Below are 23,418 nucleotides of genomic sequence, written 5' to 3'. Positions count from 1 at the left end.
AAACTTCCTCCAGGCTGTTCTCTTAGCTGGTGGGGGAACCTAGACTTCGTACCCCTTGGTCTTCTGACCTGGTCGTCCTGGGGCAGCTACCAGGTGGGGCCACATTCCTGACTTCCAGGTGGGTTGGGCCTCAGAGGGCAGCCGTGAGCCTCGGGACTCTAGTCCTGTGTTAGCCAGGGACAGCTCAGGATGAAAGCCGGTGGCATTCCTCCCTATCCCAGCGGAGCGGGGCAGGGGTCTTTGCCAGGCCACTCCCTCTCTCCCCGTGGGTGAATGAGGAAACAGGCTCAGAGGCAGGCTCACTGGTCAGGGTGGTGGTGGTGCACTCAAATCCATAGGAAGAGGGCTGCTGAGTCAAAGCGGCCGCTGTTCCCCACACTGCCCACTGACCACTCATGTCAGAGCTGCTTCCACCCCTACCGGTGGTGGCCTCAGCAGACTCACTTGAGGAGTGGTGGGGCTGGCGGAGACAAAACGTTCTGTTCCCTGGTCTGTGTGCCACCCTCTCTGCCCCCCGGGCCTTTCCTCAGCCAGCCCCACTGCCCCCAGTTAAATACTTGCTACCTCCTGAGGTTGCTGGGACAGACCCCACTTCTCAGATGAAGAAACTGGGGTCTTACCATGGACAGCTGGCTCCAGTTAGGGTTTCTGCCTCTGGGACAGTACCCTTCACTCCCTGTACTTTATGCTTGAGGCTGCTGTGTGCATGTCTGAGCACCTTGCATGAGTGAGTAGGGGTGACAGGTGGCAGGAACAGTGCAAACTTTTTTGGATGCTGATTGCTGGCTCAGAAGGGAGACGCTGGGCGTAATGAAATCAGATAAGAGGTGGCCCAGGAACTAAGAATAGGATTGGGCACAGGCTCCTGGTCAGGCAGGGGCATGTCAGTACCAGCCAGGAAGCAGACTGCTGCACCCAAGGAACAGAGCAAGGAGTGGGGCTCAGGACCCAAGGTTCCAAGGAAGGGGGCAGAGTCCGGCTCAGCTCATATGCAGCTGATAGGTCAGAAATCAGGGAGAAGGCAAGGATTGGGATCCAAGGCACCGGGTGAGCTCTGTGCTCAGACGAAGCACCTCCTGGCAACCATGGCCTTCCTGGTGTCTGGGACTCTGCAGGTGGCTGCACAAGTGGCAGATGCTCAAGACAGCCTGGGAAGAAAGGTAATGGGAGGTACTGCCTGGCCCAGCCCACGCCTGGCTTCCAACTGAGCCCCACAAGCCCAACTCTGGCCTCGCCTCTCCCCAGGGGAAGTACAGTGTGCAGGGTCCAAGGGTGGCCCTGACACTCAGCAGCCCTGAGGTGTCAGCCTCTACAGTGTCTTTCCTGGAGGGTGTGTTCCAGACTCTGGGCTTTGAGAGCTGCTGGAGGAGGGAGGCCTTGGTTCAGGTGAGTCCTAGCTTTCCTACCGCCTGCACTCTCAGCCCCATGTGTGGCCTCCCCAGACCCAGGCCTGCCCTTCATGTTTGCCCTAGGACTTCCTTGAGGAGCTGACTGGGTTCCGGAAACAGCTGGTTGCCCATGGGGCCCCTGTGGGCTGTGTCCTAGTGGCCTTGGTGGCCCCCAGTGGGCAGCTGAGGCAGCCACAGAAGTTGGTTTGGGAGCTGAGTGGTTGTGGGGCCCTGCGGGGCTGCCCCAAAGTCTTCCTCTTGCTCTCGAGCGCTCCTAGGGGTGAGTGGCTGGGCTGGGACCCCCATTGTGGGGCAGGGCAGATCAGGGGTGTGTGGGCAGGAGGCCGAGCCTCTGCCTTCAGGCCAACGCTGTTTTTTTCCACCCAGCCGCCCCCGAGCCCGGAGCCTTCCTCACTAGCCTGCGTGAACTCTGTGGCCGCTGCCCTCACTGGTCGCTGCTGCAGCTGCTGACGGAGGTGGGGGCCCTAGATGGGGTGTCCCAGGGAAGGGGCTGTGCCAGTCGCCTCCCTTGAGCCTGTTACACAGATTCATTCACGTGCTTCCCATCCATTTATTCTACAACACTATCTGCCATTCATTGTCTACGCCAGTGGTGTCAGACTTGTGGCCTTGCCTTTCACCCCCCGCCCACGCCCCTCCTTACACCCACCCAGGATTCCCCAGAAACTCCAACATCTTTGCATCTCCATGCCTTTGCCCCAGCCCCACTCTGTTGGCCATGCCTCCTTGTCCTGGCCGGCCTTGTGTGGTCCCAGAGTGGCAGCGACAGCCTTCCTTACGCTCCCTGAGTCAATGCTCATACCTCTGCCCAGACCGGTTCCCCTCATCCAGGCACTGACTGTTTCATCAGACTGCAGGTCTTTGGAGGGCAGGGTTGGGAGTGATTCAGGTCTGGTTTCAACAACCCAAGTTCTCACTGGATGGTTGAGTGGCCCTGGGTAATCCTGCAGGTGAGAGCTGGACCTCAGCTCTGCTCCTCAGCTCTGCCCAGACTGGTGCCTTCCCCTGAAAGGTGGCGGTCAATGGTATGGCCACTGTATAGTCCATGTCCAGAGAGCCTATGACCTTGAACCTGAAATAGAAGCCCCCTTGTACCCTCCTCCTCCTTCATTTGTTTCCTCGTCCCTCCAATGGCAGGGGACCCCGAAGAGACCGTAGTAGCTACGAGTCTGGCCTGGTCATTCCTTGGAGCCAGGGTCCTGGTTCTCTCCCTACCACGCTCCCCTGGGACAGCCCCGTGAGGGTCCTCTGGCCCCGTCCTCCACAGGTCTTCTGCAGGACAGCTGAAGAGTCCTCAGGGGTCATCTACTGCCCAGTCCTTCGGAGCTCCTTGCGGGGGGCACTGTGCCTTGGGAAGGCAGAGCCCTGGCGGCCTGAGGTAAGGGGGCAGGAGAGAGTGTCCAGCCATGTGGCAGCAGTGGCAAGTGGGACAGAGGCTCAGGGAGACCCTAGGTGGGGGAGGCAAGGAGAGGAAAGGTCCTCAGACCACTTTCGATGCACCTTAACTTGTTTGTAGGCAGAACCCAGCCCCAGTGCTCAGTACGACCAGTCTGGGGACAGGGCTGCCCTCCTGCTAGCTGTCATCCGGGACCGGCCTGGGGCCCAGCACGATGTGGACGCACTGGGGGGCCTATGCCGGGCCCTGGGCTTTGAGACCACCCTGAGGATAGACCCTACAGCTCAGGTGAGCAGCAGCCCTGAACTTCTGGTGGTGCTCTAAAAGAAGGCATCCCCCACCCCAGGATCCTGGGGAGTCTCTGGTGGGCCTCTTGCCATGGTGGGCAGGAAGTGCACCCCCAAGTCTAGCCTCCATCCTCCCTGCTACATGCATTGGGAATCCACTTCATTGCCTCTGGAAGCCCAGTCTCCCGGGCTCCTATGGCTTCTCAGGCTGACTGTTCCTCTGCCATCCTGCTTAAGGCCCCGGTTGGACCCTCAGGCTTTTCCTGGAAGGATCTCAGTATCCTTCCCCAAAACCCACCAACTCATGGCCCTCCCCTCATGCCTCTTAACTTTTTGGCGCCACAGAACCAGCTGTAGAACCAACCACATGTTACCTCCAGTGAGGCCATGCCAGGCCTTGTAGCAGGGGGGTTAGAAGGACTTCCTTCCTGGTCCTGAGGCTGCCAGGAGGTGGAAGGAAGGGCGGCAGGGGCTGGAGAAGCCTACCTGGAGGGCCTCCAGGAACTGGAGAGGCAGTGGCTATGGCCCAGGCCTGAATCTTGTTCCCATGTCAGGCTTTCCAGGAGGAGCTGGCCCAATTCCAGGAGCGGCTGGACACCTGCAGGAGCCCCGTGAGCTGTGCCCTTGTGGCCCTGATGGCTCATGGGGGGCCTCAGGGGCAGCTGCTGGGGGCCGATGGGCAAGAGGTACAGCCAGAAGCATTTGTACAGGAGCTGAGCCGCTGCAGGGCCCTGCGGGGCTGCCCCAAGATCTTCCTGATTCAGGCTTGCCGTGGGAGTGAGTGGTGTCTGGGGCCCTCCCTGGAGTCTCAGCCAGGTCCTGGCCTCCAGCCTGGCTCATCCTGCCCTAAATTTCCTCAGCTGGCCCACCTCCTCTCAGAAGCCTGAGTACTAGCCCTTTTCCTGCCCCTTCTTCCAGTGTCTCCTAGAGGTCAAGTCCATGAACTTGACCATTTCACTCTCAGCACTTTTCATTTTGTGCTCAGAATGTTTCCAACTTGGTAGGCCTGCCTAGAGTTCTGGGGGCTGGGGGCTGGACCCCCGGAAGCCTTCCCACGTATCTGCTGAATGAAAGGACCTGCCTGTCCCCTCCTTTCCCAGGACACAGGGATGCTGGCATGGGGCCCACTGCTCTCCCTTGGTTCTGGCGCTGGCTGTGGGCAGCACCAGCCACCCCCTCCCACGCCGATGTCCTCCAGATTTATGCAGATGTCCAAGGTGGGTCTGCCTTCCTTCTGGAGCATGGCTTGGGCAGGGCCAGCTGGGCAGAGCTGTCTATCCAGAGCACATTTCCAGGGCTCTGAGCTGGGGCCCTGCTGCCACATCCGTCCCCTCTTTGCCAAGAGGATGGGAAGAAAAAGCATCTTAAACCACAAGGGACTTTGAAATCAAGGGCTTCTCCCCTGATTGAACCTTGAAACAACCCTAGAGTCAGGAAGGCGAAATAGCTTTTCTGAGGCCACACAGCTGGTAAGTGGCAGGGCTGAAATTTGAACTCTGATATCTCTTCCCCGCTCTGTACTCTTTCCACTGCCTTGTGCTGCACTTGCCCTGGACTCAGGGAGAACCTGGGGCTGGTGGAGTCCTGGGATGCAGGATAAATGGGCTCGATCCCTCTTTCAGGCAGCAGCTCCAGGGGCCGCACTCCAGGGAGCCGTGACCAAGCAGACATCCTAACGGTCTATGCAGCTGCTGAGGGTGAGGGGATGGCCATCCAGAAGCCCCGTTAGACAGGGGCCAGCATCCTGGCTGGAGGTCTGGAGTGGCTTTAGTGGCAACTGGGGTTTGGCATTTGTGGCACAAGGGTACCCATCTGGTTGCAATTAGGCCATTTTCCTGTTATGTTTATTATTTATAATAACAGTAATGCTGGTGAGCATGCATTGCGGGCCGACTATGCCAAGCCCTGTACCTGCATCTTTCCCTCCAGGCTGAAAATTTCATGAGGACAGGGTACTTCTGCCCATACAGGGCCCTGCCCGGTGCCCAGCACATAGTGCGTTCACAGTGAATGTGTATTCACTGCATAAATATCGAGCAACGACTTCTTTTAGAAACAAGAAGTTCCCGCTCCCTGCCCCATTCCCTTGCCCTGGGGTCCTGTCTACTTGCCCCCACTTCCACTATCAGTCAGCCCCTGGGGGTTGGTAGGCAGCTGGTGGGCCAGTCTGACACCCTGGCCCTGGTCCCCTGGCCTAGGCTGTGTAGCTTATCGGGATGAGAAGGGTTCCGACTTCATCCAGACGCTGGTGGAGGTCCTCAGAGCTGCCCCTGAGGGAGACCTTCTGGAGCTGCTGACGGAGGTGTGTTGGGGGATGCGGGCTGGCCACAGGGAGGAGAGGCTAGATTCATCCTTCTCCTCAGCCGAATACACGACGCCCACAGCAGTTGTTAGTCACAGACTCACAGCCTGGGGAGGGTGCCCTGCATGCCAGGCAGGGACACTCAGGGTTGCACTAAAACACAGAGTGCCCCAGCAGGGGCTGCAGGGTGCAGGCTTGTAGTAAGGGGGTGTTGTGTCCCCTGGCTCCTGCAGGAGGAGGTGATTGGCTTGTTTGAATAGTTTTGCAGTTGGCAGGGAATTGAAGCTCCTCAGATTCAGGCTAGTGTGGAATGCAGTCCGTCTGGCTGGAGGGGGAGCTAACTGGGTGGGGAGCCTTTTATGCTGGGTGTGGGGCATATCTGACAAGAGCCAGGGGACTCATGGCTAGTCCTTTTGGGCCCTATGCAAGCCCAAAGATACCAAGACAGCTCTCCTTACAATGTACTGGGTGCCAGGCTGGGCACCAGAAAACCTGGCACAGGCTGAGTGTGGTCCTTGCAGGTCAATCGTCAGGTGTGTGAGCTGGATGTGCTGGGTCCTGACTGCAATGAGCACCGCAAAGCCTGCCTGGAGATCCGCAGCTCGCTGAGGCACCGGCTCTGCCTGCAGCTTCCCAGTCGGTGCTGACAGTGGGTGGCCATACCCCAGTGCCACCACAGACCCCACCCACTTCTCAGTTACTTTACCTACAAATGGGGCATCACAGCAGGGTGCTGGGCACAGCTGGCATGCAATAAACCTCTGTTGATCACTGCATACATGAGTAGTGCCTGCTTTCAGGGGGGTGGGACAGTAAGTAAAATAATATATGCAATGTGCCCATCACTTTGTAAAGGCACATTTGTGCCCCTGGAAACCAGATGCTGGGCCTGGGGGAAATGCGGGTGCGAGGAGGGTGGGCAGCATCTGAGACAAACCCAGAATGGGCTAGGCTGGGCTGGATGTCCTGGGAAAGGGCAGCTTTGGGTACATATCACTCTCCCAGCCCACCTGCACGCCAAACGGTAGAAAAGCAGAAGACTTGTGCTCTGCCTTCACGACTGTCAGAGTCCAGTTTGGGGCCACAGTCTTGGAGCAAAGCATTGCAGATTTAGCGGTGCTGTGATGCGGAAAGCACAGTGATGGCGGGAGCAGGGGGCTCCTTCTGACCCAGCGCGGGCTGGGAGCACGTAGGGAAGGAGATCGGAAAGGACCTCCTCAGGTAGGAGGGGCAGTGGGGGCCAGACCCGGTCTCAAATTCACAACAACAGGACCTCAGGCTAAGCTAAATTGAGTGGAGGAGCCCAGCTCGGAGCCCCGCCCACATGGAGCTCGAAAGGGGTAGGGGGAGCAGAGCTCCTATCCACTCTGAGAATCCACACTAATGCCTGCCGCGCAGGCGCCTAGTCAAAAAGCTTCATGGAAAAAGCTATAGAGCATTTTTTTCACAGGGCCGCGTGGCCTAATGGATAAGGCGTCTGATTCCGGATCAGAAGATTGAGGGTTCAAGTCCCTTCGTGGTCGCTGTTGAGGTTGGTTTTTCTCCTTCTGCTTAATGTTTTCTCCCTCTCTGGACAGCTCCCCACAGGGGTCTAGCACCTACTCTGACAGCACCACAGGGACTCACGTTGGTGGAAGAAGCCAAAAGACTGCAGACCCTGAAGCCACCGGCCCAGGGACCCAGGAGTCCGCTGGAAATTGTTTATGTGACACATAGTTCAGACGAGGAAAACTGCGTTAGATGAGGGTTTGGACTGTTGGGGTCAGGTGCATTCTAAAATATGAGATTATTGTCATGAAAAAGCTTTGGAAATAGTGGTAATGGTTGCGCAATATTGTAACTGTAATTGATGCCACTGAATCGTACATTTAAAAATGGTTAAAATGGCAAATTTAATATTATATATATTTACCACAATAAAAGTATGTTAAAAAAAATGAATACATTATTCCTATTTCTTGCACTGAGAGTGTACCCTTAAATTACTATGTGAATGTATATGTATATATTAAAATTTAAATATAAAGAGTATGCCCAGGATTGAGTCATCATTTTACCCTGGAAAAATGTCCCTACCCTCGGAACTGAATTCTCTGCAAGGGATTCTGGCTAAGCCAATGACCAAGGTGGATGAGAAGTTCCCCGGCAGGAGAACGTGAGGAGGAAGCTAGGAGAATGGCACCCCAGATGCTCGGTGCAGCTGATCTGGGGTCCTGTGGAATATCACTTTCTCTTTTCCATCTTGACAAAGTTTCTATGGTTTATAGAGGGCTCATAAATATAAAGAAGAAAAACATCATGAAGGTAAGCATTTTAAAGATGGGAAAGAACACCCATCTTATGGTAGGAAAGTAAACGCAGGGTTCTCTGGTGATATTTGAGTCTCATGTTCTGCCACTGGGCTAGCCGGGAAGATAACGGAGCTGTTACGGAGAGTCCTAAGGACAAAGACCTAAGGCTATTGGGCTCTGCTAAAAACCGTGGAGACCTGGGCCCAGATAACACTTTGGGTCTAAGGGCAGTGTGGGGTGTAAGATGGAGACAAAGACCTGCACTTTTTCCAAGCGTCTGACTGGTCCCCCTCTCCTCTGGCTGCTACATGTTGCATTAACCAATGTCTTCCTGCTGCTAGTTATTCCGGGCCCCGGATTCTCCTACAAGGAGCGGGAAAGGGTTCTTCAGAAATGAATCCCCTCACTTGTAGCACTGTAAGTGAGGATCGTATCCTAATTCAATGAGCCAGCTGAGTTAACGCCTGCATGGGCTCCGTCCACACGTGTGCGGTTTCTTTTAGCCCAAGGATGTTGCAAAAGATCTGAGAGGGAGTGCAGATCGAATGTGGAAATAGAGGGGCACAAGAAAGGCTGGGATAAAACCAGAAAACGATATATAAGTTACAGGGAACATGAGGAGAGATGAAAAAGACAATAGCCTAATATCACTGCAGGATACCACCTGTCAGCCCTGGTGGCCTAATGGATAAGGCATTGGCCTCCTAAGCCAGGGATTGTGGGTTCGAGTCCCACCCGGGGTAAAGGATAAAAACAGTTGAGTTTTAAACCCTTTCCAAGTGTGACTAGTAAAAGAAATCAAGGATTTTAAAAAATGGGCCCAGACACACTTTCCACCTGAACTTTGTACATTCTTACCCTCTCATAAAGGTTGTACAGTTTCAGAGGAAGTACTGGTTTCCGTTATATTATTTTAACAACCATCTGTTCTACTTGATGATACAGCAAATAATTTATTTTTCTAGATGTGTTAATTGTATTGTGGTTGCATATATACTTAAAAGTCCTCATATTTTATAAACACTCATTTAGAGTTATACAACAACTGGATTGCCTTAAAATAATGGGCTAGGTGGTAACTATAGTTAATAATGGTGTACTATAGTCCTGGCTGGTATAGCTCAGTGGATTGAGTACTGGCCTATAAACCAAAAGGTTGTTGGTTCAGTTCCCAGTCAGGGCATGTGCCTGGGTTGTGGGCCAGATTCTCAGTAGGAGGCAATCACACGTTGATGTTTCTCTCCTTCCTTCTCCCTCCCTTCCCCTCTTTCTAAAGATAAATAAGTAAACATTTTTAAAAATCTTAAAAAAAGGAAGTTCCTTTATTAAAAAATATTGTATTGTATACTTGATATTTGCTACAAGAGTAGACCTTAAGCATTCTCACACATAAGAAAAGGTAAGTACATAATGAAGATAAATACCATTTCTTGAAACTGTCTTGTCAATTGTGTGTCTGAGGATGTTTGTGTACTGAGTTATGATGTTCAGTGTGTGGTTTCCTGTGCATCATGGTCAACAAAGTTTGAAAGCCCTGGTTTAAACAGTGGGTATATGGATAAAAAAAAGAAAAGAAAAAAGGTAACTGTGAGCTGATAGACATGTTTGTTAACTATGATGAATATTTCACAATGTATACATATATCAAATTGTTACCTTGCACACCTTCAAGATATATAATTTTTATTTGTCAATTAAACCTCAGTAAAGCTGGAAAAAATGTAATGGGCTGAATGGAGGCACAGACAAAGCAAGCTTATCCACCACTGACGATGGCTTAGGCTGGGGGACATGAGGGCACACTATAAAATTGTCTGTGCTTTAGTGCATGTTTGAAATAGTTCATGATGAAGTGTATTTTTTGCTTTTTTGTTTTTTTAAAATATTTATTTATTTATTTTTAGAGAGAGGGGAGGGAGAAAGAGAAGGAAGAGAAACATCAGTATGTGGTTGCCTCTCCCATGGCCCACACTGGGGACCTGGCCTGCAACCCAGGCATGCACCCTGACTGGGAATTGAACCAGCAACCCTTTGTTTCACAGCCCACACTCAACCCACTGAGCCACACCAGCCAGGGCTATTTTTTGTTTTTTAAATATATGCAATCCATGTAAAATTCTCCCAAACTACAGGATATAACATAGGATAAGATGAGAAGCCTCCTGTATATACCACATGCCTGGAGAGGAGATGACCCCTGGAGCTTTGTCATGCACATATACAAAAACATACTTCTCTCTATAAATTTTTATTGATTGACTTTGAGAGAGAGATTGACTTGTTGTTCCACTTATTTATGCATTCACTGGTTGATGCTTGTACGTGCCCTGACCAGGTATTGCCAGGTATCAATATTGGGATGATGCTCTAATTGATCTACCCAGCCAGGGCCAAACATAGTTCTCTTTTGCCTTTAAAAACCATGAGTGGGACTCTTGTGTTCCTCCAGCTCTTTGGATTCCTTTCTGTAGATGCTAGAAATACTCTTGCATTTTTTGTTTGTTGTTAAAGATTACTTGTTTATTTTTAGAGAGAGGGGAAGGGAGGGAGAAAGAGAGGGAGAGAAACATCAATGTGTGGCTGCTTCTTACTCACCCCTCACTGGGAACCTGGCCCACAACCCAGGCTTGTGCCCTGACTGGGAATCAAACCAGTGACCTTTTGATTCACAGGTCAGCACTCAATCCACTGAGCCACACCAGCCAGGGTGCATCTTAATCTCATTAAACACAGGCCACCAATGAGTTCAGTGCTCAGCCAACCAACCAAGAAACCTGGTAGAACCACATTCAGCTGCATGAGATAACATTGCTAAGTACAGGCTTTCTGGAAACTGAACCCAAATCAATAAATTCACTATGTGCAAAATTATATCCCAGTGTCACAGGTTCAATTCCCAGTCAGGGTACATGCCTGGGTTGCAGGCCATGACCCCCAGCAACTGCACATTGATGTTTCTCTCCCTCTCTCTCTCTCTAAAAATAAATAAATAAAATCTTTAAAAAAATTATATCCCATCCACTTTACTCTAACACCCTTAGATCCATTTCCACACATATTCTCTAGGTCTTTGCTGGCACAACTGAGCAAAACTTGCAATACTTTTGGCATATAAGCTATTTTCTCTTGGGTTAGCTTTTGTACTCGCTGCCTGCAGCATGCTGATCTGGCTAGTTATGAGGCAAGTGGGAACTAGGGTGGTTGGTGTGGGCTTTCAGAAGAACTGGCATCCCCTTGCAAGACACCTGCTCCAGGAGAGATTATTGTAGGATATGCAAACACAGGAAAGCTACCCTCTTCAGATAGCAGAGGACGGGCTGCTTTAGAGGTTTAAAACCATGACTAAAGATTCCCAACTTTGAGCTCACCCAGATGTCCCCAAGACTTTGGCTCTACTCCTCCATAATCTGTGTCATTTCTTCCACATGAAAGCTTTGCTGAGGCTATGCACTCCACTTACATTGTCATTCTGTAATATGTATCATTCAATCATGTATTGAATTTTAACAATATTAGCCATGCAGCTTATAGATTAGCCTTTATAGCTATAAGATTATTATATGACTGCCGTAAAATGTCCCTGTATCTGAACATGACTGAGGCTGGAAAGTTAAAGGCCTGGTCTTGTCATTTTCTTTCTGTAAGCTAGCCAGTACACTCAGAACCCTTTCTGTGCCAGTCCTTGTAGTCACCTTTACTGCCGTGATGGTCAAGTGTGGCAGCCACGTGGTCCCCCAAGGTACTGGTTTCAGTCAGCACTTCATCATTATCTGCCAGGTGATACGCGGCTTGATCACTGTGCGCCGTAACTGGCAGTATGCCATTTTGTGTTGGCAAGGGTCTCAATACTGTGTTCAAGTCCAAGTTCATTACTGAGCCATGGTCCATCAGCACGCAGAATACCAGCCATTGGGGGGTGAGGGAAATGGGGAAAGGTTGGTAAAAGGTATAAACTTCTAGTTATAAGTCATGGGGATCTAATGGATAGAATGGCAGCTACAGTTAGTAATAACATATTGTGCACATGAGATTTTCTAGATTTTCTAAGAGAGTAGGTCTTGTGTTCTCAACGCATGGACAGTAACCATGTGAGGTGATGAATATTTTAATTAGCTTGGTTGTCATAATTATTTCACAATGTATGGTTGTATCAAATCATCATATTGTGTACCTTCAATATATATGATTTTTGTTTGTTAGTTACATCTCAAGAAAGCTAGGGGGGAAAAGAAAACCCACTCATTATTTTAACAGATTATTAATGAAAAAAATTATTAAGTGGATATAAAGAGTTGTTGTTGAGGCAGAAAGGGGACTCAGAGAAAGTAGCTACCACCTACAGGGCTGGGGGACCAAGGGAAGAGGTAAGATTTTTTTTCTTTAATTGATTTTAGAGAGAGAGGAAAGGAGAGGGAGGCATTAATCAGTTGCTTCTCCACCTATGCATTCATTGCCTCTTGCCTGTGCCCTGACCTGGGATCAAACCGCAGCCTTGGTGCCTTGGGACCACACAAACCAACTGAACTACCCAGCCAGGGTGAGGTATGATTATTAGAAGTTAGAAGTTTGGAGAGGATTTAGGGAGCTTGAAAGCAGATCTCCAAAAAAGAGATGCCACTCAACTAGCGTGGGTGTCTTTGAGCTCAGAAAAGAGCTGGCATGCAGTCCTTTGAGGAGGGGACCTCAGTCAGCTTGCGCTGCGGTCTCGGATGAGCTGTGATGAGGCCAATTCTGTGAGTGCTGGGATAACCTCAAACTGGGTTCATCTGTGGTTTCTGGAATGAATTGTTGCTGCAGGGATAAAAAAAAGTGGGGGGCAATAGGAACAGGAAAGAGGAGGTAGTGAGTCCTTTCCTCCTCCAGCCTTTCAGTCTCTCTAGTTCCTCCTCTTGGAAAACCTACAAAGACCAGCTGGCAACGCAGAGTCTCCCTAAACAGAGTCAAGAAGGGTGAGTTTGAAGTGGAGAGGTAAGAGTGTAACCTGGCCTATCCTGCTTCTCCCAATCCTTACAGATGTGTCCTGTGTCCCCTTCATGAACTCACTACACAAAAGTCCCTGTTTCAGGCTTGCTTCCAGGAAACTTGTCCTAAAACAGTTGGAGCCAGACTCTAAGAATGAGTTTCTGAAGCTGAATCACTTGCTGACTGCCTGGCACCGAGGACCTCATCACTGATGATGGGTAGAGTTTAGAGAGACCCTGGCATGCCGGAGCCATGCAATTATAAGGGCTGTTGCCCGTGTCTGACTAGGATGGAGTGACGTGTCAGTGATACAGTAGAAATGGTAACTGTAAGGACTGGAATTATGTGGCTCCTGGTGAGTGTCTTCAATGAATTGAAACAAAGAAATAACAGGCTCAGGGTGACTAATCACCACTTTAAAGCAGTGTGAAAGTCTGAGGCTGCTTTGGCAGCATTCAAGTCCACCCACATCTCTCCTATCTGAAAGGCCAAGAAAGCTGAACACCAGGCTCAAGGCCTCAGTGTAAAAGCAGAACTTGAGAAGAAGTGGAATTCTCAACCTCAGTGTGTCTCTTATGCCTGTGTCGGGGTGTCAATAATGAACAAAGGGACCCTCAGACTTGGAATGGGCCTCTCTGGGTAGATGCACTGAGAACCTTGAGCTCTCTGGGCCTGCTAAAGTAGCCCGGGCCTCCAACCCCTTGTCTGAAGACTATGAAGAACCTCAAATGAGGCAGGGACCTCATAGGACAATGTTGGCTTTCTTCAGGACCTGCTCCTATTTCCCTTCCAGGTCACAGGACCAAACACTAGGGTCACATCTCAGCATGATCCAGTTGGGAAAATCCTGGGACTGCAAAGGAGCCGGAGGATCTGGATAACATGTCAGAGGTAATGAGGAGAGTTTGCCTGGAGTGGATCCTGAGGGTTCTGGATTGGGGCAGGGAGAATACAAAACTGGAAAAGGGAGAGATTATCAGTATGAGACACTCTACCGTGGCACAAGACTTAACATCCTGGCAAGGTCCCTCAAACTGGTTATGACACACTGCTGCCATGGTTCTTGGAAATGTGGAAAAAGCAATGGCCTACGTTACATGAAGTGGAGGTGTCAGCAATACCACAGCAAACTGAAGGAAGGATTCAGAAGAGACAGTGATACAGGCCTGCTTGGACGCCTACAGTATCGGAGCACAAACCCACCCGCTGAGTATGCATCTTGGATTTACCAAGGCGAGAAATCAGGCACAGGTGGTGGTGGTGTGGGGGGAGGCACGGCACCAGCATCTCTGAGGAGCTTAGGAGCGACTGGGACACATCAAAGTAGAAGGTGTGCTTTTGTCCCTTGCATCTCCTATTATTAAGAAAGAAGCCCAGCACTCGATAGGACCCAGTGACAGTTAATTTTCTGTGTCAAGTTGGCCAGGCTGTGGTGCACAGATGTTTAGTCAAACACCAGCCTAGATGTTGCTGTGAAGGTATTTTTTAGATGCGATTAACATTTAAATCAGTAGACTTGAGTGAAAAGCAGGTTACCTTCCATGTGTGGGTAGGCCTTGTCTGATCCGTTGAAGGTCTTAAGGAAAAAGACTGAGGCTCCCCTGGAGAGGAAGGAATTTTGCCTCTATCTCCCAACTCAAAATGGGAAGCAAGACTGCTGTGTGTGTATAATCTCTTTTCTCCTCTCTGAGAAATCCGATAAATACAGTCTCTTTGGGGGACCTGTAGGATGCCTTAGACCAGACACCAAGGACCCCGCGGGCACCTCTCCACTCCCCAGCTCTCTTCCCCACCCCATTGCACCCCAGGATATGAAAGCCTCGTCTTTCTGGCATAGAGCCAGGACCGAGAGTTGGCGCCAGAGGTGCCAGAGGTGCAGGGGACCCGGGAGGAATGGGCCTCTGGGAACCTGCTACTCAGAGGAAGACGTGACATCAGACTCACTGATGCGCAGCCTCAGGGCCAGCGCCCCACCCCATCCCCAGAAAGGCGCCCACACTTTCCTCGCTGCTTGTTTCTCGCGGGAGCAGCGCCACCTAACCTCTACTCCGAGTATCCCATGATTTCCCATTTCCTTTCTACTTGAGAAGGGAAGAGGGGCTGGGACGGGGCTGTTTAACCCCCGTGAAGGACTCCCTTCACAGCCGCGTCTCTGTCCGGCAAGGGAAGAAAACCAAGGCAGCTGCAGGGGGCGGCGGGGGGACGACACACAATACGGCGGAGGGGGCGAGAGTTCTGGGTCAGGGGGCACCTGCGGAGACGGAGGGCACTGCACCAGGTAACGGCTCAGGCCTGGGTTAGATTGATTCTACCTTTAGCTGAAAATCCACTTCCAAGTCCTTTAACGTCGTTCTCGCTCAGCTGCAGAGCTGCGACTCAACCTTGTAAGTGGGCGCGAGTCCAGGTACTTTGGCAGTAATTCTTGGCCTGGTTAGCTCCCGCCAGGTTGGTGGGAATTTCAAAGTTCCTCGAAGGAAAACCCCTCTGAGAGGCTCCCAGACACTTTTGTGTCAGTTTCAATTTTTTTTTAAGTTATAAAAAAAATATATAACAAAACATTAAGGATTCAGAAGCAAGTCGCCTGGTGAGGGTGGAAGTTGGCTCCTGCGTGTGGGCCTCTGTGGAGCAGCAACAGGTTTTTCTTTGGAAGAGGTTTAGTTTCTACAGACCCAGTCACAGACCCAACCTCTGCTCGGTTGTAAAACCATGGGGGCAAAAGTCACGCCCAAGGCAGGGCTCAAATCCACAACCTGGAACTTAAGGTTCTCATGCTTTACTAAGGAAGCTGGGCAGGTAGGTGTAAGGGTTCATCACCCCGTAAGCTAGTTGAAGCTGCCTACAGCGTCCAAAGGATTCCGGGCACGCTGCATTCCGGGCTTGGAGTGTTGAATTTGCTGGTGCTTTCCGCAGGAAGCCAGGGAGCTGTCAGGCCCCCGTCTGCTGTCCCCCCGTGGGCCTTTGTGCCCCAGGACCTCCGGAGAGCCGGAAGTGGAGGGCAGGAAAGGGAACCGGGATGAGTGGCACTAAAGATGGCCAGCGAGGAACACTGGGGGATCTTCACTTAGGGTGTGGGAACTACCTGATTCCAATCACAGACTCTATTTTCACACTCTTGGCCTTTTTAGGGCGTGGAGCGTGGAGCAAATCAGGAAGGCTCAGGGCTTTGCCATGGGAAAAAGCCAGGAAGACCTTCCACCCCGGGGGTGGACGCTGGGTCCCTTGTCAGTGCAAGAGGGAAGAAAAGTTGGGGGCGTTGGAGCAGCTGCCCTTTGGGGAAGCACTGTGCCCTGAATTCATCTCTGACCCCTGCATGGGGGTCCCACACAGACCCCAGAGCTGCGAGGGTCTTCTGGGGCTGCGGCCAGGCCAAGAGGGAGTTCAGCTGAGGACAGGAGCCCTGGGGTCTGTGTGGGACCTCGAGATGATGATCACCTGCGCAGACTGTTTGGGGGGGCAACAGAGGATTATTTTCAGGGTCCTGAAATTGTGTCCCACGTTGAGTGAAATTTCTGGCCTGGAGTCCACCGTGAGAGCCCCCCATGCTCACTCAGGCCACACAACCTCCTTCAACACCTGCCCCCTCCTCGAGTTACTTGGAGCTGGTGGCCATGGGCAGGCTCCTGGGGGAGTCAGGTTCTGTGGGTCTGGGCGCAAGGGTGGGCCTCAGCTCTCCATCCGGGCAGGTTCCGGCCCACCATCTCCTCCTCTCCCACTTCTGGAATGGAAACTGAGCCCCAGTCTGTCAGTTCCCCTTTCTCACCTCTCCTGCAACTGGGAAACCAGGAGGGCGGAGCCTGGGGCTCAGGTTTCCAATAACAAGTGTTAGGACTATTTCTTTCCTTGGGTTCTTGGTCTAGGGGGATGGTTCTTGCTTTGGGTGTGAAAGATCTTGGGTTCAAATCTCGAAGAATATCATCTTGAATTTTTTATTTATTTTACTTTTAGAGAGAGGGGAAGGAAGGAAGGAAGGAAGGAAGGAAGGAAGGAAGGAAGGAAGGAAGGAAGGGTAAAGTAATGTGCAGGAGATACATCAACTGGTTACCTCTTTTACATGCCCCTAACTGGGACCTGGCCCAGCGACCTTTTGGTTCCTTTGGTTCTCGGCTGGTACAGAGTCCACTGAGCCACACCAACCAGGGCTGATTTCTTTTCTCACCACCTCCTTCTCCCCACTGAGAGAGGGAAGGGAAGCTTGGTCCCTGCCACCAGTGCCCTGGCCATGCTCCAACAGTTTCTTGCTCCTCCTGGGTCAGGTGCAGGACCCTGATTCCAGGGACTGAGAGGAGGGCAAAGCCCCCGCAGCCACGCCTTTCTCCGCAAGAGGGAGACCCGGTCAGTGTGTGCCAGACAGTCTCAGGATCTGGGGTGACCGCGAACTTGGACTGGGAATACATTTTTGCTTTGGATGTGAAAGGCTATAAATTCGAATTCTGGAGGAGCCCATGTTTCCAAAAGTGTCTTTCCTTTTTGAGGGGCTGTCTGAAGGGCCTTCCACAGCCACGGGAAAGGAGAAAACTGCGGTGGGAGGCTGAACATGGGGAGGGAGGGTCTGTGCCTCAGTGTTGGGGCTGCCAAGGGCCTGGGGTCCCCACGACAGTCCTGAAGGTGCACTGCAGACACCGGTATCTTTTCTTCACGCTGGACGAACTGCAGGGCTTTGTCGTTATTCAGGTGTGGTGAGACCACACATCCACACAGTGAAAAGATGGCTTGTTACTCACGGGTCCCAGGAGCAGGAGGACAGGCCTCACCAGGGAGCCGCAGGAGAAGCACCAAGGCTGGTCAAGAAGCAGAGTGAATGAGGGGAAAACCTGGGCCAGAACCTTTACTGTGGTTCCACAGAAGGTGAAACAGGTGAAGCGGGTTTAGATGGGCTAGTCTGATGATATCCACAGGGTGTGGGGTGCAGGTGCTGTCCTGGGCTGCATGCTTCCCTGCCTCGGGGTCATTCTGGAAGGTGCACAGTGGCCCTGAGTGCAAGAGTCAGATAGAAGAGCTGGTTGGGGCTGTGGATTGTTTGGTTTGCACGCAAAATGCCTGCTCTGGGAGGAGTTGTTTGCTATCTCCACAAATTTGCTAACTCTGGGGCGGCAATCGGAGAATCAGAGTACAGAAAATAAAAGATATGGCTAATACAGACTGAGGGAATTTTGGGGGGTTTCCAATCTGGGGAGAATTTCCTGATCCCAATCACAGAGCCGAGTCTGGCCCAGGATTACCTCCGAGGCGCCCAGCCCCCTTCCCTGCAGGCTGCTTCAGGGCCAGAGTTCTCCCACCCTATACCCCCCTCCTGGAGTCTGTAGACTGGCAGGCAGGCCAGTGGGCCTGTCTTTCTGATCTAAACCTCCCTGGGTTTCCCTACTTAGGCCTTGGTGTGGTGATCTGGGTGCCTCTTTTAAGCCTTCTGACTACTGAGTTCCTGAGTGAGTTCTGCACAGAACCCAGGGCCCACTTCGATGTGCAGGGAGGTCTCTCCTAACCCTGAGGTCCATGGTGTCAAGGGGAAACCAGGCTCCCTGGCCAAGGCTTTCCTCTCTGGTGGCTAGAACCCTTTAAGACTCCAAGTCCTGAAGGGGAAATGGCTACCGCCTCCACAAGCAGGAGAGTTCCTCTGCAAAGACCTCTTCTGTGTTGATTCTCGCTCAGGGTCCCCTTCCCACTTCTTCACCAGGGTCTGCTTCCCTCTACACCTAGCCTCAGTCCAGGGCCTGGCTTGAGCTGGGCTCAGCTGTCATTTGTCTAGTGAATGGGGAGAGGGCAGTCTAGGACACCAAGTGCATGCTGCAAAGGAAGGTCCCTGTGCAGCAGGTCTAATTCTTGATTCAGCTTCAAATTCCAGAGGAACCCATAGTTTTGTTGTTTCTGGTTATTTTAGGGCATAAATGGAGCCCCCAGCAGAGCGGAGTGGGGTCTGGGATTGTGGGGATAGATGGGAGACAGGCCACGTGGTGGACGCAGATCCCAGCTGGACCCCAATAGCCAGACTGGGTCTGGGTATCTAGGTGTGCTAAGTGGACAAGGAGACACATTGCCCCAGGCCAGGGGCACTGGTAATGTGGGATGTCTGCCCTGAGGGGTCTGTGAATTTCCTCCGCATCCTTACTCATCCTTTCGCTCCCCACTTACACATCCCTCTGTCCCGTGTGCCTTCCTGGCTGCAGCTTGTGCTGGGAGGCTGGTATTGGACTCTAGAAGTCTGATCCCAGGTCAGGAGCAAGTGGGAAACTCGGGATCAGTGCATAGTCCTTTCAGTGTCTGTGTCGTGGGAGGTGGTGGGGTCCTGAGAACTTCTGGGAGCCTAGGGGTGTGGGTGTGGGGGAAGGGGAGAAATCCATTCCCAGCCTCACTCCACAGCCCATCCCTTAGTGGGACAGAGGAGGACCTCAGGGCACTTTCCCAAACTGATAGTTTCAGTTTTCCATGGGTGGGTGGAGAACAGGGGAGCAAGGACACCCCAAAACCTGGTTGCTGACTTGCCAGCTTGGAGTCTCAGCACGTGGCAATGCTGAACCTCGTTCGTTCCTCTCTTGTGCGTGGGGATCTGAATCAAATCCTTCACAGACACCCACTGGAATGGAGAGGGGCGGTTTGTGGGCAAGAAAACGAGGCCAGTTTTAGATCTTCGAGGGTGCAGCTGGGTTGAGCTCACCAAGGAGGACAAGGAGTAACCACAGGACTGCCTGTGGCTTGTTGCTCTAAGAATATGGTTTTCACTTAGAGTGTGAGAGGCCGGGGGTTCAAAGCCCCACTTAGCCCCCCTTTGAAGAGCGGCTGGTGGTTGCGTTTGTTGGAACCCAGGGTCCCTGAACGTTTTCGTTTGTGTTCACCCCATGACATGCCCACCCAGGGTGACCCCTTCATCCTTTCTGCTGGTGGTCTGGTCTCCTCTGCCCTGAGGGGCCGTCCCATGTTGAGTAGTGTTTAGTGAAACTTCTTATAACTGTAGATGAGGAGATAATAGTAGTGGCTTGCTCTGTTGACTAAACCAAAGGAAAAACTGGGTGGCATTTCTCTAGTAGCTGGTTTCAGATTCCAGTGAACCGGCTTTGCCTCTAGAGGAAGTTGAGGAGGGAAGCAGGTTCAAGGAAAGGAGGCAGCGCCACCGCGTGGCAGCGGGGCGCAGCAGCAGGGTGCAGTGGCGGGGCACACACTCTCTGCCGGCCAGATGACGCGCTGTCGGTGCATTTAAGAGATTGTACCTGAACCAAGTATGCCAGGAATTGCTCAGAGGTCCATGCAATTTGTGCGCTTTTTGCTGTCAAAAGGATACCTCCCTGGCTATAAAGTGCTGTATTCTGTTGGAATCTGAATTTGTTCAGTGAAAAATTTGTTTTCAAGTTTGCCAATTGCTTCTTTTCACTGATATCTGAGCACGTAATTTTATAAATGATGAGATTCCAGGGTTAGAATAGAATGCTTTTTTTTCTTTGAATTTCATTTTTAAAAATTGTATCAGTTTAAAAAGTCCACCTCAGTGTTGTGGTTTAGTACACTGGCTTTGCTCTATGGAGGAAAGAGTGTTAAATTTGGTATTTTATTTTATTTATTTATCTTTTTAACCTTTGTTAAATTGCTGTTTGAATACAGTTGTCTCCATTTCCCACCACCACTCTCCCACCCAAATTTGGTATTTTAAAACATGTTTCTCTAAGGTTAAACATAATTTCTAAATGTTATTTTTACTTGTGTTTGCTTTTGGAACAGTCAAATATTGAACTTTTTTAAAAACAGTTCCTGATATTTATTTGTTAATTAAAAATTTTATTTACTTATTTAGAGAGATGGGAAAAGAGGGAGAAAGAGGAGAGAAACATCAATGTGTGGTTGCCTCTCATGTACCCCCTACTGGGGACCTAACCTGCAACCTAGGTGTTGTTCCCTGACTGGGAATTGAACCCCCAGCCTTTTGGTGTACAGGTCAACACTCCAATCAACTGAGCCACACTGGCCAGGGCTGCAAACAATTTATCTTATTAAAAAAATTAAAAATTATTTTGCCCCAACCGTTCTTGGTCTGCCCTTTGGGTAATTCTGAGCTGCTGGAACCTGCCACCTGGCCCTGATTGAGAGAAGGTTGGAGACTCCGGGGTGCCCAGCTAGTTACCTGCCACCAGGTCTCTGCCTCGGGATCCAGTCTTTCAGGCTTCAGGGGCCGAAGTGAGGCAGCCCTGGAAGAAGCAGGTCAGTCCTTGCACAGCAGGTGTGAGCAGCTGAAACCCGTACAGGGACTGGGGGTGAGAGAACACTCCAGTTAATGTTGCTGGATATGTGCATGGCATTGGGGATATTTAAAAACAAAAGGACGTTATTTGTAGAGATATTTGCAAAAGAAAAAAGCAAAATGCTTTGATGGGTAAAGCAATACTATATATTCTTTAAAATATGTTAAAAATGTAGAGGGAGATAAGTGGTTTTTTAAAATTTATTGATTTTTGAGAGAGAGAGAGATAGACAGACAGACAGACATTGATTTGTTACCCCACCCATTCATACATTCATCTGTCCATTCCTGGGGGCCATGCTCCAGCCAGCTGAGTGCTACCCAGACGGGGCACACAGGTTTTCAGAATATGCAGGTTCAGGGGAGGCTGTGCAGAGGGTTTATGAGAACTCTGTATTTCTGCTCGATTTTGCTGTGTACCTAAAACTTCTCTTAAAAACACGGGAAAAAATACAGCTGCTATTTCTTCTAATACTATTAGCTCCATCTTTCTCCTCTCTTGGATGTCCAATAGCTCAAATATTGGATATTTTGTTAAAGCCCCCAAATCCCTGAGGCTCTGCTTTAAAAAAAATCTGTTTTCTTTTTTTTTTTCCAGATCAGATAATTTCTATCATTGTATCATTAAGACAACTAATTCTTACTTCTTTGTTCATTCTGCTGTTGCCTATCCATTAAGTTTTTTATTTTGGTTATTGTATTTTTCGTTTCTAAGTTTTTCATTTGGTTATTCTTTATATCTTATATTTCTTTGAGACTTTCTACTTTTGAGTCTGTCTCAAGTCCCTTGTAATTGCTCATCGAAGCGTGTTTATGGTGGCTGCTTTACCGCCTTTACCCCCCGTCAGGTGGTTTCAACTTCCGAGTTGATATTTCTCGATTATCTTTTCTCCTTCGAGTTGAGATTTTCCTGGTTCTTAGCATGATCAGTGATTTTCACTGCATCTTGGATATTTTCGGTATTATGAGATAGATCTCACTTGTCTTTTGGTTTACCAGTCTCCTCTGACAAAGCGCCCTCTGGTGGGGAAAGACGGAGCCGCCCCGTTGTTGCGGAGGTAGTTCACAGCGGGTGGGGCCTCCTTTACTGCTGGCAGGAAGTTGATCTCTACTAGGCCTCCACTGACACCTTCTGGCTGGAGGAGAGGATGATCGCTTCTTGTTCCAAGTGAACAACAGAAGGTTGGGGCAATGACGACGTTCATCATTAGGGGCCAGAGAAACGCGGGGCAGGATATGGAAACTGCTGCTGGGACACTGGGCCACAGGCTGAAATAGGCCTGCAGTTTCTGCTCAGATCCTAGGAAGGGAAAGGGGAAAAGAGGAAAAACTGGGGACAAAGTGCAGGGGTGTATTTCGTGAAGTGAATGCTCAGGGCATCCTGACACCTCACTGGTCATCATTGACAATAAGTAGTAGTGTAAGGCCACTGGCCAGAGCCTGGCTCACCATGAACATGGTTCAGGGCATCCTGGACCAGGGCCCTGGCATTATCGGCTCAGTGTGGCTGGCTGGGTGCTCTCTCTGGGGGTTCAGGAGCTACAGATGTATTCCAGATGGATACTGCGGAAAGGAGTAGAAAGGGTAGGACTCGAACCTGAGACCTCTAGCACCTGAGGTTTGAATCACACACCTGAACTTGTCCTGCACTTGTCCATTTCCTTGTCCCACCATATCGTTGGCCTTTCCTGCTCCCAAATGGCCCCACAGGAGGTTGGGGTATGTTCATAGCCCTGAGGGGGAGGGTGGTTTAGTGTCTCCAGACCTGGCACCAGCTGCAGCTCTGGGGGTCTGGAGCTCTGTTCTGCTTCCTCAGCGTTCTGGGTTTGTTTGGCCTTTCCACACCCAGCAAACTGAGACCTTCACTGCAGCTGAACTTGTGGGTCCTTTTCTCTCTTTGTTGCCCACGGTATAGGGTAGAGCCATGGTCCCTAGATCCCTCTGTCCAGAGGAGTCTGTGTGCACTGCAGCTGCCACTCTGCTCAGCCTGGCAGCATATTTGGACTAGAAGTGTAGGTCTCTTTGAGGCTGAGGGATAGGTGCACAGGTTACTCCAGAGTGGCCTCGGGCTTTCCTGGCTCTCCCTCAGGAGGCTCTGTTCCCAGGCTGGTGTCCTCATCTGCAGCCCCCACTTCTTCTGGCTCTGGAGGCGCTGTCCCCCCAGAGCTCTGGAGAGGGTCTCCCACCTGCTCTTCCCTGTACATCCCAGTCCACATCTGAAAATATTCAAGGCTTCAAGTCTAGACTCCTCTGGGTTTTCTCACACCTGAGATGAGAAGGAGGCCCATGGACCAACAACCACCCTCTTCTTCAAAGGTCTGGAGAGGAATCCTTCCTTGCCTTCTAGCTTCTGGTGGCTCCTAGCATTTTGGCTTCTAGACCCATCACTCCAGTCTCTTCCTCTATGAGCCTCTGTATTTTCATATAATCTTTTTATAAAGACACCAGTTATTGACTGTGGCTGGGTGGCTCAGTTTGTTGGAGCACTATCCCATATACCAAAAAAAAAAAAAAAAAAAAGGTTGTAGGTTCGATTCCCAGTCAGGGCAC

General features: G+C 50.9%; 1 protein-coding gene and 2 non-coding genes across 7 annotated transcripts; all 3 read left to right on the top strand.

Moving 5' to 3' along the window:
• Positions 1-4: 4 nt before the first annotated feature.
• On the top strand, positions 5-6,949 carry LOC114495588 (caspase-14-like). 5 transcript variants are annotated; one of them, XM_036019968.1, is made up of 11 exons: positions 5-1,160; positions 1,246-1,386; positions 1,473-1,668; positions 1,776-1,864; positions 2,677-2,787; positions 2,926-3,093; positions 3,647-3,869; positions 4,193-4,309; positions 4,715-4,789; positions 5,291-5,394; positions 5,916-6,949. In XM_036019968.1, the coding sequence occupies exons 1-11, from the start codon at positions 882-884 to the stop codon at positions 6,039-6,041; spliced, it is 1,629 nt and encodes a 542-aa protein (XP_035875861.1). In that variant the 5' UTR covers positions 5-881; the 3' UTR covers positions 6,042-6,949. The 5 variants fall into 5 exon arrangements, with proteins under 5 accessions (XP_035875861.1, XP_035875863.1, XP_035875862.1 ...); XM_036019970.1 differs by lacking the exon at positions 4,193-4,309; XM_036019969.1 differs by lacking the exon at positions 4,715-4,789.
• Positions 6,845-6,917, top strand: TRNAR-CCG. The gene has a single exon. It is a non-coding gene; the product is annotated as a tRNA-Arg (tRNA).
• Positions 6,950-8,355: 1,406 nt separating the features above from the next.
• Positions 8,356-8,428, top strand: TRNAR-CCU. The gene has a single exon. It is a non-coding gene; the product is annotated as a tRNA-Arg (tRNA).
• The last annotated feature ends 14,990 nt before the right edge of the window (positions 8,429-23,418 follow it).

This window comes from Phyllostomus discolor, chromosome 3, assembly GCF_004126475.2.
Source record: "Phyllostomus discolor isolate MPI-MPIP mPhyDis1 chromosome 3, mPhyDis1.pri.v3, whole genome shotgun sequence".
In the NCBI taxonomy this organism is placed as follows: domain Eukaryota; kingdom Metazoa; phylum Chordata; class Mammalia; order Chiroptera; family Phyllostomidae; genus Phyllostomus; species Phyllostomus discolor.
The sequence above is the reverse complement of the archived record's forward strand: the minus strand, read 5'-3'. Positions and strand labels throughout refer to the sequence as shown.